This window comes from Coenobita brevimanus, chromosome 22 (genome assembly GCF_032717465.1).
Source record: "Coenobita brevimanus isolate Jiangsu-jjx chromosome 22, ASM3271746v2, whole genome shotgun sequence".
In the NCBI taxonomy this organism is placed as follows: Eukaryota; Metazoa; Arthropoda; class Malacostraca; order Decapoda; family Coenobitidae; genus Coenobita; species Coenobita brevimanus.
Genome location: NC_136975.1, coordinates 10,511,608 through 10,531,007, shown reverse-complemented (window position 1 = coordinate 10,531,007; position 19,400 = coordinate 10,511,608). Strand labels below are relative to the sequence as shown.

The 19,400-nt window shown below is 40.7% G+C and overlaps 1 protein-coding gene across 1 annotated transcript in view; it reads left to right on the top strand.

Annotated features, from left to right (window-relative positions):
* Window positions 1-19,400, top strand: part of LOC145392421 (cell adhesion molecule Dscam2-like) — a 331,196-nt gene that overhangs the window by 298,813 nt on the left and 12,983 nt on the right. The window contains exons 26-29 of the mRNA XM_080266830.1: window positions 5,498-5,689; window positions 7,678-7,877; window positions 12,056-12,238; window positions 17,848-18,079. Of these exons, the coding sequence (XP_080122956.1) occupies window positions 5,498-5,689; window positions 7,678-7,877; window positions 12,056-12,238; window positions 17,848-18,079 (807 nt within the window). The remainder of the gene's footprint in view (window positions 1-5,497; window positions 5,690-7,677; window positions 7,878-12,055; window positions 12,239-17,847; window positions 18,080-19,400) is intronic.

The following is a 19,400-nucleotide window of genomic DNA, read 5'->3' as shown; positions in this document are numbered from 1 at the left end:
CATCCCCCTCACCAAAATTGGGATTATCAGATATAGTTTAGGGAGGCCAGATATCGTTTTGATATTTTAGTAAATGTTGTACACTGGACTCTAATCCGCTATGTGATATTTATGAAGCGTGATCCTCCAGTGATTCTTTAGGGGGGTTAGCCCCCTCCCCAAATTAAAAATGATCAGGTAATTGTATAGAGGACTGTGAGTACATGGATTCAAAGAAATTAGCATACATATCGCTGGATTGGGTATGCAACTTTAATTATTGATCTCAAAGCACATTAAGACTGCACATTGATTTTATGTAAATAATTTAGTAAAAGGAGATATGTGAGTGAGTTTGAAGGTTAGAGGAGGTGTAAAACACCAAGATGAAGGCATTTTATAGCAAGGTAATAGATAAGAAAAATATCTAAGAATATTGAGTAATTAAAAGAATTGGCAGTGGATGGAAGTGGATTGATAATTATAGTTTGAAGGGAGATGTTAATAACAATGGCCTTTCCACAGTTTCCCTTTGGCTGACAGTGGCGAAGCCCTCACTTTCAAGTATCACAATAGTGGCTCATTAAAGGTCGAGCTCAATGAGAATGGTATAACCAGTTGGATGGATGAGCTGAGAATTTAAAGAGCCGAATAATGGGTAAATGGATGTGAAGTCTAAGATAACTGTGGTATGGCAGATGATGTAGTCGCTTTGTTTCCCAGGATATTGAATGAAAAACCTGCCACACCCTCAAAGGCCTAATAAGTTACGAGGATGAGCACCGCTGCTAAGCACCTCATGGCGTCTGCCCCACCTTTGACCTTATTAGAAAAGGAGCCAAGAGCTGTTTATAGGAAGGTGATGGTAATTGATTATTATTACAACGAAGCAAAGCATGCAGGTCAAAAGATCCATACCTACTGTGAAGTGTAAATGGAATGAACGATGACGTTGATACTTATGACGGTAACTTAGTACTACATGTATCTGTATATTACGTATTATGACCTGTTATTATTGCATCTCAATTGTTATGGGTCTTATAGTCGAAGGTGGAGGTGGGGGATTAGTGGAAAGCGAAAGCGCCAATCATCCACTCACTCTTTGTATGTTGCTGACAGGTAATTCTTCATTCAGAGACAAGAAAAACAAGTAAACAGCACCATGAGAGCGCATACCTCCGCCAACGCCTAAACAACTCAGATAACAACCAGAATAAATCATCCGAAGACCATGACCTACATATCCACGAAATGTCATTGAAGTTCATCATTAATACTTTTAGATATCTTTTGGACAAAGAAGAAAAGTCCTGATCACTCCCCAAATATAATCAACTGTTCCTTTGTCCATAACCCACATATTCACAAAATTTCACTGAAATCCATCAACAGCTTTTTTAGCTATCTTGTGGACAAACAGGGAAACAGGGGTGAATACATAACCTCCTTCAGCTTTCGTTGGCGGCGGAAAAATTATCTTGTAATCCAAGAAATAAACTACTCTGTTGGTTGGTAACCATATAGCCAGGTGAAGTTTGTTGGTCTTGTCAGACTCTACTGAGTTAATGTGCTCCAACTGGATGGGGCCCGTCGGGTGAGTTTACTTTTCATATAAGGCCAATCAGGGGTAAATGGGGCTGGTCACATTTGCTTTGAATGTCGGGGCTGAGCAGCCTAGCCCTAGACTGCTATGTTCCTGAGGGGGAGAAAATGTATTAGGTGATAGAATGCAATAATAATAATAATAATAATAATAATAATAATAATAATAATAATAATGTCTATCTGTCTGTATCTATCTACAGCCGACGCCCTAATCCTGCAAAGGGTGGCCGTAGACAAAACGCCTCCAACTCGCTCTGTCACCCACCATTTGACTACCCTCCCCCCAGCTTACTCCCCCCTCCCTCACACACCTCTCAACTCCATCCCTCCACCTCATCCTCGGTCTTCCTCTCCATCCCCTTCCCTCCACTTGACCTACATAACCTTCTTAGTCAGTCGTTCATTCTCCATTCTCTCCACATGTCCAAACCACCTCAGTGTATTTCTCCTAATCTTCTAAACCACATCCACATCTACCCCACAACGTTCCTTCACTTCTTCATTCGTCAACCAGTCCCTCCATGTCACTCCACATGCACCTCTCAAGTAACTCATTTCCACTGCTCTCACTCTTGACTTGTTCCCCTCTTGCAAGGTCCATGCCTCGCTTCCATACGTCAGGGTAGGGATCACAGTACTATCATGCAGTGACTTCTTAACTTCCATACTTACCTCCCTATTTCTCATCACTGCTTTCAGTGAACCAACAACCTTCATTCCCTGCTGTATGCTTTCAAGCAATTCATCCCCAAAAGTTCCATACTTACTCATCACACTACCCAAGTGGTTGAATGCACTCACATTCTCCATATCCTCACCATCCAACCTCACTGTGCATTCTGTGACTTCATTCTTCTCAAACACCATAGCTTTTCTCTTGTTTTCATTAACTTTCAGATTCCTCGTCCTACACACTGCCACAAATTCATTCACCAAACCTTGCAACTCGCATTCAGTTTCACTCAACAATACTGTATCATCAGCAAACAGCAACACCGGGATCTTTCACATCTCACCCTCATTCATTAGAGCCACCCCACATCCACTGCCCTACCTTGCACGTCCTTTACAACCCTATCCATGTATATATTAAACAGCCATGGAGACATCACAGATCCCTGTTTCAGTCCCATATTTAGATCAAAGAACTTACTCAGCTCATCATCCATTCGCACCGTAGCCCTAGCTCCTTTATACATACTCTTCACAGCACTCAACAATTTCCCCTCCACTCCATATATTCTTAATACCTTCCACATACCTTGCCTATCTATTCTGTCATAAGGTTTCTCCAAGCCCATGAAGGCAGCATAAACTTTCTTTCCCTTCTCTAGATACATCTCCACTAAACATCTTGAAACAAATATCTGATCTACACACCCATTTCCCTTCCTAAATCCCCCTTTTTTTTCTGCATCTAGCTCCACTGTTATATGCCTAACCCTATCAATGAATATTCTGCCATATAATTTTCCAGTCACACTAAAAAGGCAAATACCCCTATGGTTACCACATACTTCTCTCTCCCCTTTTCCTTTGTATAAAGGAACAATTATGCCTGATTTCCAGTCCCCTGGAACCCTTCCCTCTTCCCAAGCCAAACTACACAATTTCCATATCCACTCCACAATAATCTCACCCCCATACCTCAGCATTTCACCACACACTCCATCAATTCCTGGGACCTTTCCCATCTTAATCTTCTTCATTGCTTCCACTACTTCCGACCTACTGATCTCTTCTTCTCCCAGCCATTCCCCGACCGCTTATACTCGCACTGCTCTCACTCTCTACATTCAGCAAATCCTCAAAGTGCTCCTTCCAACTCCTCGGTTTCTCTCTCTTCTCCACCAACAATCTATTATTCCCATCTTTCACTCCCCTACTATTTCCCCTTTCACACTGTCTGACTTTCTTTACCTCCTTCCAAAACAATTCTTACTCTCCCTCCATTTTACACTCAGATTCCTCCAAAACTCTTCATCTACTTTCTTCCTACTCTCCTTTACCAATCTCTTCTCCTCCCTTCTCCTGCTCACATATACTCACTCTTCTCTCTCTCATCTTCTTCCCTACCTCTGCTCGCTAGCCATTCACTATATGCCTTCTTCTTTTGTTCCACAGCTCGTTTCACCTCATCATTCCACTATGCTATCCCTTGCACACCCCTGCATCCCCTTCTCACTCCACAAATCACCTCACACGCTGCGCCTATCTCTTTCGTGAGTATCTTACATCTTCCACCGCTTCCATCTGCTCTAACTCATACCTTCCCAATCTTTCTTCCATTATGCTCTTATACTCTACCATTTTCTCACTATCTTGCAACTTCACTCTTCTCAAGGAGCTGTTTCCTCCTGTCTTCCTCTTCGTCTTGTCACCCATTTTCTTTGCAGTCTTACCTTGGCCATCACTAAGAGATGGTCCGAGATTCCATTCCCCCACCCTCTTCACACTCTTGCATCCAACACTTGTCTTCTCATTCGCTCATCCACACACACGTAATCTATCATTGCCTTTCATTCAACATGCTCACCGTCCATCCTTCTCATGACTTTCCATGTATACCTGTGGATCATCTTATGCCGAAAGAAGGTGTTAGCTACTGCCAACCCCTTACCAGCACAAATGTCCACCAAAGCACTACCATTCCCATCTACTTCAGCTGGGTCACCCCACTGACCAACCACTCCATCCACTCGTACATTCCCAACTTTGCCATTCATGTCTCCAAACAAAAACACTCTCTCGCTCCTCTCAAACTTGTCCATACATGCTTCTACACTTGCTCAAATCTCATCTTTCACTCATGCCACTCGGTCCTCTGTCAGCGCATACGCACATACAATCGCCCAAGCTTGTATACCTACATTCATCCTCACCCATACAATCCTTGCACCCACTGTTCCATAGTCTCTTATACTCGTATTCTCCTTCCACTTCCTGCTTATCATCAGACATATTCCCTCTCTTGCCCTCTCATTCTCATGAACTCCCGCATATATTCCTAAACCGTATTCCAATTGTCTCACCCATTCACCTTCCCATTTTGTTTCAGTCAGTCCACGTACATCCACTCTTGCTTCCTCAAGCACCTGAACAATCTCTCTCTCTTTCACTTTATCATTCACTACTCTCATATTCCATGTCCCCACCCTTAGAATGTCCTTTGTCCGTTCCTTAATCGTCAACGTATGGTCCGTCCTGGTCCGAGGCGCTATATTCGCTTGTAAAGTTAGTTCTTTTATGGGATGGGGCACTAACCTACCACCAACCCTTTTAGTCGCCTCATACAACAAGCCGGGATACTGAGGAAGTATTCTTGAAACCCCCCTACCTTATTATTATTATTATTATTGACTCAATCGGATACATTTGTATGAAGCTGTAGAATGTGGTGATTTTTTTTTTTTTTTTTTTTTTTTTTTTTGGCGTATCCGGTAGAGCCAGGATTCCGGGGGCTTGAATGATGAGTGAATGGAAGTGTGACCTATTTGGATTGGGCAAGTTTTTGCTGTCTGGACATTGCTACTCCTCACCCTGCCCTTGGGTGGGAAAGGACGTCCTGATGATGATGATGATGATGATGATGATGATTATAATTATTGTTGTTGTTGTTGTTGTTATTATTATTATTATTATTATTATTATTATTATTATTATTATTATATATTATTATTGCTATTATTATTATTATTATTATTATTATTATTATTATTATTGTTATTATTATTATTGTTGTTCTTTTTGTTATTGTTATTATTATTATTATTATTATTATTATTATTATTATTATTATAATTATTATTATTATTGTTATTATTATTATTATTATTATTACTATTCACTTGTTCTTGTTGTTATTACCAATGCTGTTATTGTTGTTCCCCGCCACAAATGTACGTCCCAGCAGGCCTGGTGAGAGCATTGACCATAAGGGTGAGAGCGGTCAAGATGATAATGCCAGGAACCGTGAGCTGACATATGGGGGTCACCTGTACTCCCCCACACCCACCAAGAAACCCTGTGCTGCTCATGCCTCCATTAACACACAGAATGAAGCCTCCGACCCCTACGAGCTCTGCCCCTATGCCACCTTCAGGTACGTTAGGCTTTAGAGGACAGAAATGTTGAAACTCAGGCTCCTATTACTCGCTCACCTGATTTAAAGCAGTCAGGATTTGCTGTAATATTACAGTTTCGACCATGAATAAATTGATGGTTATAGTATTGCCACCCTCAGACTGTTGTACGGCACGTTCGTCTGAATAAAACTGCTTGTCAGTGGCTCGAATAAGATATGAAAGATGACACGTCTGTGAGAGGTTAACAGTTTCAGTCTTGTTACTCCTAGACATTTCATTTACCCTGGCATTGATCACATGTCATCTGATGCTTACATGAAGCTTCACCAACTCTCTGACAAATGGCAGATTTTTTTTTTTTTTTTTTTGTTACTACAGCCAAACGATTGTATTTACATTGGCAGTGATCTCTCGCCACCAAAATGTTATCACCTTCACGAAGATGAATGTTCCCGTAACTGGTAACAGCTATCCCATATGATAGTACTCACTTTGCAGCTTAACAACATACGGCTGGGGTACTTTAGTCCAGATCACCTAAGCCATGGACGATCCTCAGTGTCCCTAGTAGTATATTACACAATGGGAAACTCTTCAGTCACATCTAGGAGTCGAACTCTACCACAGTGGCACATGGCTTCCTCTGACCTAAGCTCTACCATCGTGCTAGCCAGAACAGAACAAAAAAAAAAAAAGACGTGTGTGTGTGTGTGTGTGTGTGTGTGTGTGTGTGTGTGTGTGTGTGTGTGTGTGTGTGTGTGTGTGTGTGTGTGTAAGGCAAAATAAAATATAAAAGTAAGATTCAAGAAATGCCTTACTGTATAAGTTTATTTATTGAATTACTTATGAATAACAAGGTTAATATCATCGTACTGTTTCTAAGTTCAGGTTTCATATTAAAGGAAAATGCCGTACAAGCAGTCCTCTTCTTAATTCAAAAACATGCTTTAAAATGTCAGTCTATTCATTCTCTGGTTATTTAAAATTTGAGAAATTTAGCAAATCTTGTAAAAGGCAATTATTAATAATCTGCTGTGAAATTAATAGTGAGAAATCTTTTTTTAAAAGTGACTGAAATGAGTACTCAGTGTGTATCTGACACGGCTGGACACTAACTCATTCGTCCCTCCCTGCAGTGGAAACCTACTTTTGCAATTCAGGGAAAACCACACGAAAAGAGGAGGATAACTGAAGACATATCTTCTCCAGTTTGAGATGTCACACTTTTAGGTGAACAATATAATTCGGTTGTAGCATAAAAAATATACAAGATATCATTATTTCAAAGAGGGTCAGCCATTATTGCCTGCAGATGTCAGTTACTGTATATGATAACGAAAACCGTTTGGTGTTAACAAGAAACAGTTGGAAAAGATATCCTCAGGCTAATAGGGTTAGTGGAATTTTTGTGCCTGTGTCTTTGGTGTTGGACACTGGTTTAATTTTGTGTATCCATCTGTCCTTCCATCCATAGTTAATTTGTCTCTATAATTCCTCAATCCGTTCATCCTTTCAACTTCATTAATTTTCTTTCTTTCTCCCAGTCTGTATATGTCTCACTCCTCAAGTGTGTGTGTTCCTGTGTCTATCTCTCCCCAGTTTCATATACAGTCCCTCAGTCTTTTCATCCCCGTCGAGCTCAGTCTTTCATCTCACCTCTTCTATGATTTCCTCTGCCTCTCGTACAATATATGCACTCTTTTGTCTTTCTCTCTGTTCCCTGTCACATTTTCCTCTGACATTTCACTCTCACTGTCTATTTTTCACCTGTCCTTCTCAAGCCTGTCCTTTTTCTCACACTCCGTTCCAAGTCTCCATTATTTTTCATTGACCCATCATTATCTTCAATTTTCCTCTCTCCCTTTCCCATATTTTACCTACCCTTCTTTCCCTTTCTCGCATCTCTACATCCAGTTTCAATATACTTTTTTCATCCACTATTGTTCTCTCTCTCTCTCTCTCTCTCCCTCCCATTCTTCTACCATTTTAACGTCCGTGGCTGTAGCATGGGTAGCTCGGAAGACACTTTAGAATATGGTCTGTCCCTTTACTCCATGACCCCCCGCGACTGCTTTGACCATCCCAACGCTACGTGTAGTGACCGACGCTCCCAACAACAACAGCAGCAGCAGCAGCAGCAGCAACAGTCACCCACGTACAGCCACGCCACACGCCAAAGAGGACAGTCACACCACAAGGAGGCTGGTGAGTGGTTCGTCTCCATCATTTTAATGGGTCAGTAGTAAGATGAATGAGAGTGGAATTTCTGAGGAAAGTAAATGGGAAGTGTAGATTGGATAGGATAAGAAACAGTATGATATGAAATGAATGTGGGGGAAGTCTGTTGATGATATGGATGATGAGACTGTGTCATGATGGTATGATCGTCAGGAAGGAAAGGATGTAGACAGCGTAGCCATGAGGGAATATATGAGTGAGCCTGAAGATGGGAGGAGGCTTGGTAAGCCAAAAGAAGGTTACTGGATATGGTAAATGAGTGGGAAAGCGAGGAAAAGATGTGATGACGGTAGGGGAAAAGGATCGATTTAGTTGGATTAATAATGTATGGAGAAACACATGACAAGGAAAAGAAACTCTCTTCCTGACTTCATACTCAGTGGTGTCAGTTTGCCTGGCAGGTATGCCTGGCAGGTATGCCTGGCAGGTATGTAAAGTATATAATATAATAATTTTAAAAATGTAAAAATGGTTATGCTTGTCTCTTGGAGCCAGAGCATTGGAGGCTTGAATGATGGATGGATATATTATTGTGTGATCCATTTCTCAGGGCATGATGTAGGTAGCTTTCCTGCTTTCGTGTGTTCCCATGTTTCTGGGTCTTATCTTTTGTGAGAAAGTAGGTCAAGATGATGATGGTGGTGATAAGGATGATAGTTATAATTATGATTATGTTGTTACTGATGATGGTGATGATGATGATAATGAGGATGATGATGATAATGAGGATGATGATGATAATGATGGTACCGAACTATTTCATTCAACTTAAGAGATTATTTTGTCTGAAGGGGATTAATAAAAGCTATATTGTTACATCTAAACCCTCTAGTAAGAGAATCCTCTCCTGTGCTGATTAAATTCATCTGGAAATTGCAAAAATGAAATGAAATGCAAATCACCATCATGAATGATATAATAAGAACTAGAACGAGAAACAGAGAGAGAAAGAGAGAGGGAGTGAAGAAGAAAGAACATGCCAATAGGGGATCAAAGAGAGAGAGACCGAAAGAGAGAGTGAGAGGATTATGATGATGTGTGAGAGAGTAAGAACAACAAAGCAATGCATAGAAGAACCGAGATAAGAGGTTAGGAAATGAATGAAAGTTAAAAAGTTGAGAGGAAAGATTACGTGGCTTGGGGCAGAGTGGCGGAGAGTGAAAAGACTGGAAGCGTGACAGTGAAAACGAAAGAGGATGGGTGTGTACCTGAATTTAATAAATGAAGTGACTGAATAAGACCCGGACTAAGTATAAAAAAAGAACTAAGTATAAAAAAAAAAGATGAAATGTGAATAATAGTATCCCAAATTCTATCATTCATCTTATCCATTTTTGCCCCATCAGGAGCGTAGAAGCCCGAGACTAGTTTGCTCACTTCCGACATTTAAGGCTAAGGAATCAGTTTTTCTCTTCCCTGAGTAACATTATGTGATATACTCCAACTACCCCTATAGAATTACCATTACCGTTGGAGCACTTTTACCCACAAGACCACCAGGCGCCTTTGGTTATATCATCATCGTCCAATTTAGTATTTTGGCCTGTCACTAACCTGGGCTGCGTTTCATCAGCAGGAGCGCTACAGAACGTGACGGCGCTTTCGAGAGCGAAAGTGTTGAGCAAGGTAAAGAGAATATAAGGTAATTTCACACGGGGGGGGGGGGGCAAATACGTGTCTCGGTCTGCGGATGACGTCACAGATAATCCAGACTGAGGGTCGCTGCTAGGTAGTCAGGCCAGTTACTCACCTACCTGCCCTGTGATATGAGCTCCCTGGCCTATATGTATTTCTTTGATTTGCATCCTAAACTGCATGCAGAGCAATGGAAAGGTTAATGCTATGTTTTTGAGATATTATAAAATATGTCTTCAAGAAGAGCTATCTGTTTTCAGAGAATATAGGAATGTCGTATACATTGTCATACAGACACAGATCCGGCGTCACAGATGCCTGTAAGCTAGCTGATTATGAGAAAAACAATAGAAAATATTGAGAGAGATCACTGGTTGAGAGTATAACAACACCAAACACCTAAGAATTGATCCGGAAATCATCAGTTTACACTGGTGTACCATTACATTCATATTCTTTCACGCTCCCATTCTCTTTCTTTCTCTCTTATTATCCTTGACGTCACACTCTCAGCACGAGCCGTGGACGGTGAACCTACCTCTCACATTCTCTTTACTTTGGTGTTGGGGATGAAGGGGGGGGGGTTGTCACCGCCCCCGTCGCGGTTGGAACTATTTGTTGAGGTAGGTCTCTCTGGCGACATCTGACAGCTGTAAATGGCTTAGATCACTGTTGTGTAAAGGATAACAGAACTCTAAATACCAGGGTATTATTCTGTGTAATTAGGGAGAGTGAACGGATTTGAATACAAACGTCATAAATGAAAAGATGTGTTACAATGACCTCTTCGTTTCAGGTAAGTAATAATTTTTTGCTTGATGAAAGTAAAGGCTATGCGGATCTAAAGAGTACATATTGAGGGTTTGTTTTCAGTCATTCCCGCGAAAATCACACTTCCATAAAGTACACCCGAGGAAAGTTCCGCCTTATACACCTGCCTTGCAGTTCGGACCCTTATGCGTGAGACAGCCACTAGTAAAGCAGTAGCCAGACACTCAAATGTCTGGTACCACTGTGTGGAAGTAGAGAGGATTAGGGAGGAGGATTGCTGGGGGAGCTGATAGTTCCTACCCCTTCCTCTTCCATCCCCATCCTTCTCACACAGTTAGCAGATAGATGAATATTGGCTACTGCTTCGCTAACATTCGTCTCACATTAACTATTTCGAAGTGGTAAGGAAATGTATAACGCGGAACTTTCCTCGGCTGTACCTCATCACCTCCGTACAATCATTATATCTATCAAAGTCATCTTGTTCCACTGCAGTCTTACACTACAGGGTCCACTCCGTCTTCAAATCGGGGGAAGTCACAGGAAGAAGTAGCTGTGACGAAGGCAGGATTTGTCATTGTTCTTCCATACGGCTTGCATAGTGGTTAAATATTTCCAAATATTTAGGAAATATACATTTACAATTATATGTTGCGACAAATATTCATGTAACTTGTTAATATTACTGTGTGATTATCAAATAGACATAACTACTACGGTATTTTTCCAGTTATTGTATCTAAAAGAAGGATATCTAGATTAAAAGCGAATTCGCGCTCCAAGTATTTGGTGGTTCCACTGCAACCCCCACTAACCCAGGACCGCTCTGTAGCGCTAAGGGCTGTTGAAACGCAGCCCTGATGGCCGCCCTTTATTAATAGGATGATCGGCATCCTCCCCCTTCACATATAAATACAATTTATGAAAGAAAATATGTCAAAACTTTGTATTCCCAGCATTGGTTATGACAGTAAGCAGAAGGCTAATACATCAAGTGCAGAGACGGGGCCCGTTTTATTCAACGTTTCCCCAAGAAGTCTTCTTGAATTCATTCCGAAAGAAACCTGCTTGCTGAAACGTTGAATAAAACCGGTCACTTCTCGGCAGTTGGTGTGTTTCTGCACGTTAATACTTTCATAGTTATTTGATTTAAGCACACATTAATGCTGCACACATACATTTCTTTAATGGTCACAGTGATATGTGGACTACTGTGTATAACATATGCCAGTGCACAAGTTCAGAGTTTCCTTTCATATATATCATGTTGTTTATGGTAAGGCTGATTTATCTATTTCTTGATTGTGCAAACTTTTAGGGATGGGCTCGAAAATAGGACGTGATATCAGAGAGTAGAAAGGTAAACTCTATACCTCTCAACCACACATTCTGCCAGTATTATCACAGGTAAAACATACTGCAGTAATGAGATTGCGCAATGCATTGGAGATGGTAATCATTTTTCCATATGATTGTGCCATCTGAGAACAGTGCTCTATGTTGTACTCATTTTACTCTATTTTTCAGTAAAACTGTCATCTCTTCCTTTTGAATAATAAGCAGAAAGAAGTCGATTAAGAATAGAAATAGGTTTTAGTCACGAAGGAGAGCTTTGAAAAGGATGGAAAGCTTTACCATTGTGTTTTTCTGCCACTGAGCTAAATGAAGTAGGTTGAAAAAAGGCTAAAATCTGGGCCAATTTAATGTGAAAGGACTATAATCAAATCTCATTATTTCAGAGATTGCATACATCAGCAGCAGGACCGGGAGCACAGAAGAGAATGGAAGCCGAACTAAGTCTATGTCAGGGAGCGAGGCACCTGAGGGGGGCACAGGCGGGGGCTTAGAACAGCAAGATTGGGCTGAGGACCATCCCAGGGATACACCCACTCATTCAAGCCTCTCATACAACTGCCCCAGAGGTAACAAGAAACATATTTGTAAAATCTTAGTGTCTATGCCTCTTCTTTATCCTGTTTAAATATAGATAAAAACTGCATTGCATACAGGAGTACATTTTTTTCCTCACTGTCCCAGGTAGAATCTATACATTCTAAAGTATGAAAAAATAAAACCATCGCACATTGTCCTTTATAAGGAACAGATTAATCAGAGATGCATTTCATAATCGCCAAAATGCTAGTGACCTATGAAATTATTGTTTTCGTCTAATGATTTCCTTAAGCCACTATACTCGTGTTGTGGATATTAAATTTTTATGGGCATTATGAAGTGTATGGCCTTAGTCAGCTAAGCCACTGCCCTTTATAAGGAACATACTGCATTTATCAGAGAGTTATATGTAGAAAGGAAGAGAGAAGTGGAAAGATTAGTAAGAGAAAGAGAGTAAGAAGAGAGTGGATGAAGAATTTGGAAGAAATTTGAGTGTAAAGTGGAGGAAATGTAAGAAAATGTTCTGGAAAGAGGTAAAAAGAGTCAGACAGGGTGGCAATGAAGTTAATAGGGGAGTGAAAGATAAAAATGGCAGATTACCAGTTAAGACGGGAGAAAAAGTGAGCAGATGGAGAGAACACTTTAATGAATTGTTGAAAATAGAGAATGAAATTAATGCGAGTATAAATGGCTGGGGAATGGCTGCCAGAAGTTGGGAGGTGAGAAGACAGGAAGGAATCAGTAGAATGGAAGTTGTGGAAGCACTGAATAAAGTCAAAATGGGGAAAGCCCCAGGAATTGATGGAGTGTGTGGTGAAATGCTGAACCATGGGGAAGAGATAGTAGTAGAATGGATGTGGAAGATGTGCAGATTGGCCTGGGAGGAAGGTAAAGTCCCGGATGATTGGAAGTCAGGTATAATTATTCTCTTGTACAAGGGAAAGGGGAAAAAGAAGTATGTGGTAATAATAGGGGCATTTGTCTTCTTAGTGTAATAGGAAAAGTATACGGAAGGATACTTATTGACAAAGTAAGGGAAATAACGGAGGAATTAGTTGCAGAAGAACAGGGAGGCTTTAGGAAGGGAAGAGGCTGTGTAGATCAGATATTCATTCTTAGATCTTTAGTAGAAAAGTGTCTAGAGAATGGAAAGAAGTTGTATGCGGCCTTCGTGGATTTGGAGAAAGGATATGACACGATTGATAGACAAGGATTGTGGAAAGTATTAAGAATATATGGAGTAGATGGGAAATTGTTGAATGTTGTGAAGACTATGTATGAATGTGCTAAGGCTGCAGTGCATGTGGATAGTGAACTGAGTGAATTTTTCTATCTGAAGGTTGGGTTGAAAAAGGGATGTCATGTCTCCATGATTGTTTAATCTGTATATGGATGGGGTAATAAAAGAGGTACAAGGTAGGGCAGCTGATGTTGGTGGCCCTACTGAGAGAGGGCAGTGTTTGGAAACTCTCTGCACTGTTGTTTCCAAATGATACTGTGTTGTTAAGTTAAGACGAAGGGGAGCTGCAAGGCTTGGTGGATGACTTTGGGAGAGTGTGTAAGAAACGGAATTTAAAGGTGAATGTAGGGAAGAGTAAAGTTATGGTCTTCGAGAGAGGTGAAGTCAGTGAATGTACAGGGAGGTTGGATGATGATGAGATGGAAAATATGAGTACGTTTAAGTACTTGGGTAGTGTGATGAGTAAGGATGGAAGTTTGGAGGGTGAAATGCTTGAAAGGGTACAACAAGGAAGAAAGGCTGCTGGTTCCCTGAAAGCAGTGATAAGAAACAGGGAAGTGAGCATGGAAGTGAAAATGTTATTATGATACCAACTCTGACGTATGGAAGTGAAGCGTGGACGTTGTTGGAGGGACACAAGTCAAGAGCGAGAGCAGTGGAAATGAGTTATTTGAGAGGAGCCTGTGGAGTCATATGGAGAGACAGACTGACAAATGAGGATGTGAAGGAGCGTTGTGGTGTAGATGTGGACGTGATAGGAAGCATTAGGAGAAACACACTGAAATGGTTTGGCCATGTGGAGAGGATGGAGAGTGAGAGACAGACGAGGAGAGTGTATGTGAGTGAGGTTGAGGGGGAGAGAGGGAGGGGAAGGCCAAGGATGAGAGGGAGGGATGGAATGGAGAGGTGTATGAGAGAGGGGTGTGTGAAATGGGAGCAAGGCAGTGAAATGGCGGGGGACAGGGTGACGTGGAGGGGATTTGTTTGTTGCCACCCCGTATAAGGGATTAAGGCATCTGGCAATAGAAAGATAGACAGATAGTATTTCATAATCGCCAAACTGCTAGTGACCTATGTAATTATTAATTACATCTAATGACTCATGTTGAGCATATTAGATTTTTATGGACGTTTTCAAGTGTATAACCATAGTCAGCTAAGGTAATCTTACCTGACCTATCTATTGTACTGTAATGTACAATACCTTACCTTTCCCCACCTTGTCTTTTCATTACTCTACCATTCCTTCAGCTGTTTTTCCCTATCCCACCCTACTCTATGCAACCCTACCCTACCTATCTTACTGTACTCGTATGCTACCATGCTCCATCTGCCCTGTTCTCTGTCTTATCCTACTTTTCTCACCAGTGCTGGTTAAGCATGATATACCTTTATTTCTCATTTATCTGCATATTCATGGCTTTGCCCTCTTCCCTGGCTTTTTTCGGTGTGTTTATTAGGTAGGTGTACAAAACTCTCTAATTATAAACAAAAAGAAAACATCCTTGATACCACCTGCAATCCATTTTATATGACTGGGATGTGTGTAATCAAATAAAAATTCACGTAAAACTGTCATCAAATGCTGTTGTTTTCCAGGCAGGCACATATATGTTTTGGCTTCACTTGTAAAAGTAATACGGAATTCTTTGACCGTTTTTATTCAAGCATCCTTCTAAAAGCAGATAAAGTAATCACCGTTTCAGCTGTATTATTCAGTATTCCTTATCTCCTGCTAGAAATGCCCAGGGTTTTTGCCTGTTGTTGGAAAACATCTGCCATTTGATTAGGGTTGGTAACTTTTTTTTTTTTTTAACACTCCACCTGACAAAGTCAGAGTAGGGTATTGTTATCACTAGTGTCCGTGTATAGAGTTGGGCGACTGGGAGCAGAGATTTCCGGAGCAAATCTTAGAAAGTATTAACACTGGAATAATGAAAGTTCACATAGTTATGTGTCTTATACTGAACTGGTGCCTTGTGATAGGTAGAATGCTGTGTCTTAAGTAGTTTTCTTTTTGTTTTTTTTTTAATCTCGGAGATTTCAATGCGACCTGAGCAAGTAATCTAAAGCCAGAAATAAAAAAAAAGTATTCACTATAGAGTCATGAAATTTCACATAGTTATGTGTCTAATAGTTAACTGGTGCCCATTTATATGGGGAGAATGCTGTGTCTGAAGTAGTTTTTCTTTTTTTTTATAATGAAAAAGTAAAAAAAAAAAAAGTAATTCACAGGTTTCAATTCAGCTGGCTCTCTTTGTGATATACAGAGAGGGGATGAGGTGAGGGTCACTATGCGCTTGTTTAGGTGTGCAGGGAGGTGAGGGGTTTGTGTTTGGTGAGAAGGAGGGTTGCAACAGTGTACTGAAGCATTGATGACGATTAGCGTTGATGATAGTGGTGGTGGTGGTGGTGGTGGTAATGATGATATGGGTGGTGATAGTGGTGATGGTGGCGGTGGTTGTGGTGATGATGATCATGATGGTGGTGGTAATGATGGCGGTGATTTTTACCCTGCACGTGACAGAGTAGGGTATTTTTATCACTGGTGTCCGTCCGTAGAGTTGGGCAGCTGGGCATAGAGATTTCATTTCCGGAGCAACTGACAGAAAGTGTTCACTATAGTCATAAGATTTCACATAGTTATGTGTCTTAGATTGAACTGCTGCCTTTTGATACGTAGAATGCTGTCTTAAGTAGTTTTTCTGACCAGCGCAAGGAATCTCAATGGCCCAATGCATTTTTACCCTCCACCTGGTAAGATCAGAGAAGGGTATTGTTATCGCTGTGATCAATCAATAGGTGGCGGACAGATTTCGTTTCTGGGCCAGAACTCAGAAAGTATTCACTATTGAGTCATGAAATATCACATAGTAAAGTGTTTTATAGCGAACTAGTGCCTTTTGATGGGTACAATGCCGTGTCTTAAGTACGTTTTTTTTTTTTCTTAATATTGAAGAGAAAAAAAAATACTAGAAAGCACTCAGAGAGTGCATACTTCCACCAATGGCACTGCCATTATAAAGGATCCGGATCAGAATCCGTGCATATAGTATCCAGCTCTGCCCCCATATTTAATCAATTCTTTCTTGGCCACTTTTCCACAAAATTTCATTGGAATTTACTGGAAACTTTGAGAGATATTGTGCTGGATATTCCCGATCCGAATCCGGATCCGCTAAAAAATTTAATCATTTCTTTCTTGGCCCATGGCCCATCCTTCCACAAAATTTCATCAAAATCAGCTCATAACTTTTTAAGTAATCTTGGATCTAGATCCGTGGATATAGAATCCAGATCCGTGGATATAGGATCCTGATCCTGATTCACTCAAACATTTAATCAATTCTTTCTTGGTCCATGGCCCACCTTTCCACAAAATTTCATTGAAATTCATTTAGAACTTTTGGAGATATTGTGCGGGATACTCCGGATCCGAATCCAATCCGCCCCAAATTTAATCATTTCTTCCTTGGCCCATGGCCCGTCTTTCCACAAAATTTCATCAAGATCCATTCATAGTATTTTTAGTAATCCTGATAACAGATAGACAAACAAACAAACAAACCAATGCGGGGTAAGCAATTACCTCCTTGGTGCAGGTAATAATTTTCTCATAGATTTCAAGGGAAAGTGTGCAAGGAATCTGAAGGCCTAATGCATTTTACTATTAAAACTTTGCGAATATTACACTTGGGAGGCAGAAATTGTACATGATAAATGACTGTATGAATATCTAATTATGTATGAAGTTTCATGACTGAACGTATCATGTAATTATATAAAAAAAAAAAAAAATTGGCTACCTAAATGAAAACAAAATATGAACTAAAAGTCCACGAAATCTGATCATAACTTCATTATTACCATGTATAAAATACTGATATTAAAGTTTTAAAGTATCAGTGTTAAACGGAGGAGGGGGGGGGGGCGTTATGAGCTTGGTTATGTGTGCAGTGAGGTGGGGGTTATGTGCTTGGTCAGGTGGAGGGTTCAAGAGTGAAGCGTTGCCTATGTTTTATCATAGAAATACAAAGATTCATAAGTACTTAGACACCAACTCACCACTTTTGTAGCGGATAAACCTGCACATATTATTCATAGGGACCTTTTCAACTTCAGTTGAAACTTTAGTCACTGATTAGTTTCCAAAATATTTCAGCAGATTATCTTTGATACTTGGTGTATAAAATGAAGTTTATGACTATTTTCAATCAGTTTTTTAGGTAATTTATAATACGGAGAACTACATCTTTACCTGATGAGTGCAAAAGACCATAGTTATGGAGTGAAGAAAAAAGCATGTAATACAAGGCAGAAAATCTGAATATAAATAGTAGCACTGTCATCCCTTGTCACGTTTGTACAGACAGGCTCTTACAACTGACTAACTGACAGGACGAGTGACGTCGCGGCATGACTCCAGCACTGACAGTAATGAGGCTCCGTCACACGTGCAACAGCGACAGCACTTCCAGCAACCAAAAGTAACCCCACAGAAACACCATCACTACCTGCAACAGCTCCAATCATCACAGCAGCAGACGGCAACAGTAGCAGCAGTAACAGCAGCTCCAACAGGAAGCAGACGTATGGTCCCTCATCCTCTACCGTCTGTCCGCCATGTCAGGTAGTCTCAGGTAGTGGAGGCTGAGCAATGTAGGTGGAGCCTGCCCACTGCAGTCCATCTCTCCCTTCTGTTCAGTGCACTTATATTTTCTCCGTTTACTTTACCATCAGTTGCTTATAGACTCACACTCTATTATTACCTCCCGTATATGCATGATGTTGCATACACCCAGTTCTTTCCTCTACCCCACTGCAGTCCACCACTCCTTGCCATTCTGTCCGCTTTCATTTTGTCCATTTACTTTACCATCCGTTGCTCATTAGCACATACTGTTCTTGCCATCAGTGCATATGTGATAATACATACACCCAGTTATTCCTCCTCTGCCTCATTGCAGCCCACCACTCCCTGCCATCCAGCGCTCGCAAACTTTGACCCGTTTACTCTTTGCTGTTTTATCATCAAACACAGGTTTTCCCATCATTGTACAGTGAGTCCTAACATGTAGTCTAAACTATCTCTAGGCAAAGTGCTACTTTATGCGAGACATGATTCTGCTTCATGATTAAAAGGTTTAAAGCACCAGGGTACGAATCTTGATGCGGGCAGGAAGCTGGCACCACATGACTCTGGTGTCCTTCCACCCTTTGTGGGTTAGTTGATAAAATGAATACTTAGGGATATATCAGGGAAGAAAACTGTGGTAGCATGAACGTAATGGCACTTTATCCCAGGATAATGGATGAAAACTCTGCCACTGGCTCAAGGGCCTAAGTTACGAACATAAAAACCGCGGCTAAGTACTTTGTAGCATTTGCCCCCTCTTCTCTTTTTACCTTTCAAGTGAAATAAATGTAAATGAGGATTATGTGCATGTTGCTTAGCCAAGTACTTTTAAACTCCCCCCCCCCCTGTGTCCTGCTATACTATTTCAGTTTTTATTTACTGCAACAATGCAGATTTATAGGATCCACGGAGTGTAGCATTACTATTTTACATACTGGCTTACCTACCTCCCACCTGTCATGTATTGTGTGCCTTGCGTAGTTCATTTAATTTGCATGTATTTATACTACCTTCACTTGTAAAAAGTTAATCAGGCAGATATTCAATTTTCATTATATGATTTTTTTTTTTTATAATGAATGGAGGAAGGAAAAGCAAAGGAAAAAAAAAAAAAGTCCATATGCCTAAAGACATCCTCCATTCATAAAATACTTATAACAATTGGATTTAAAAACGAGAGGATTAAATGTATGTGGGAAGCAACTCCCAGGAAGTGAATTCCAAAGAGTAGTAGTTATGGGGATAAATGAATTTTGATGAGCAGAGGTTCTGCATTGTGGGGGAGAGAGTGTGAGTTCATGGGCGCTCCCAGCTG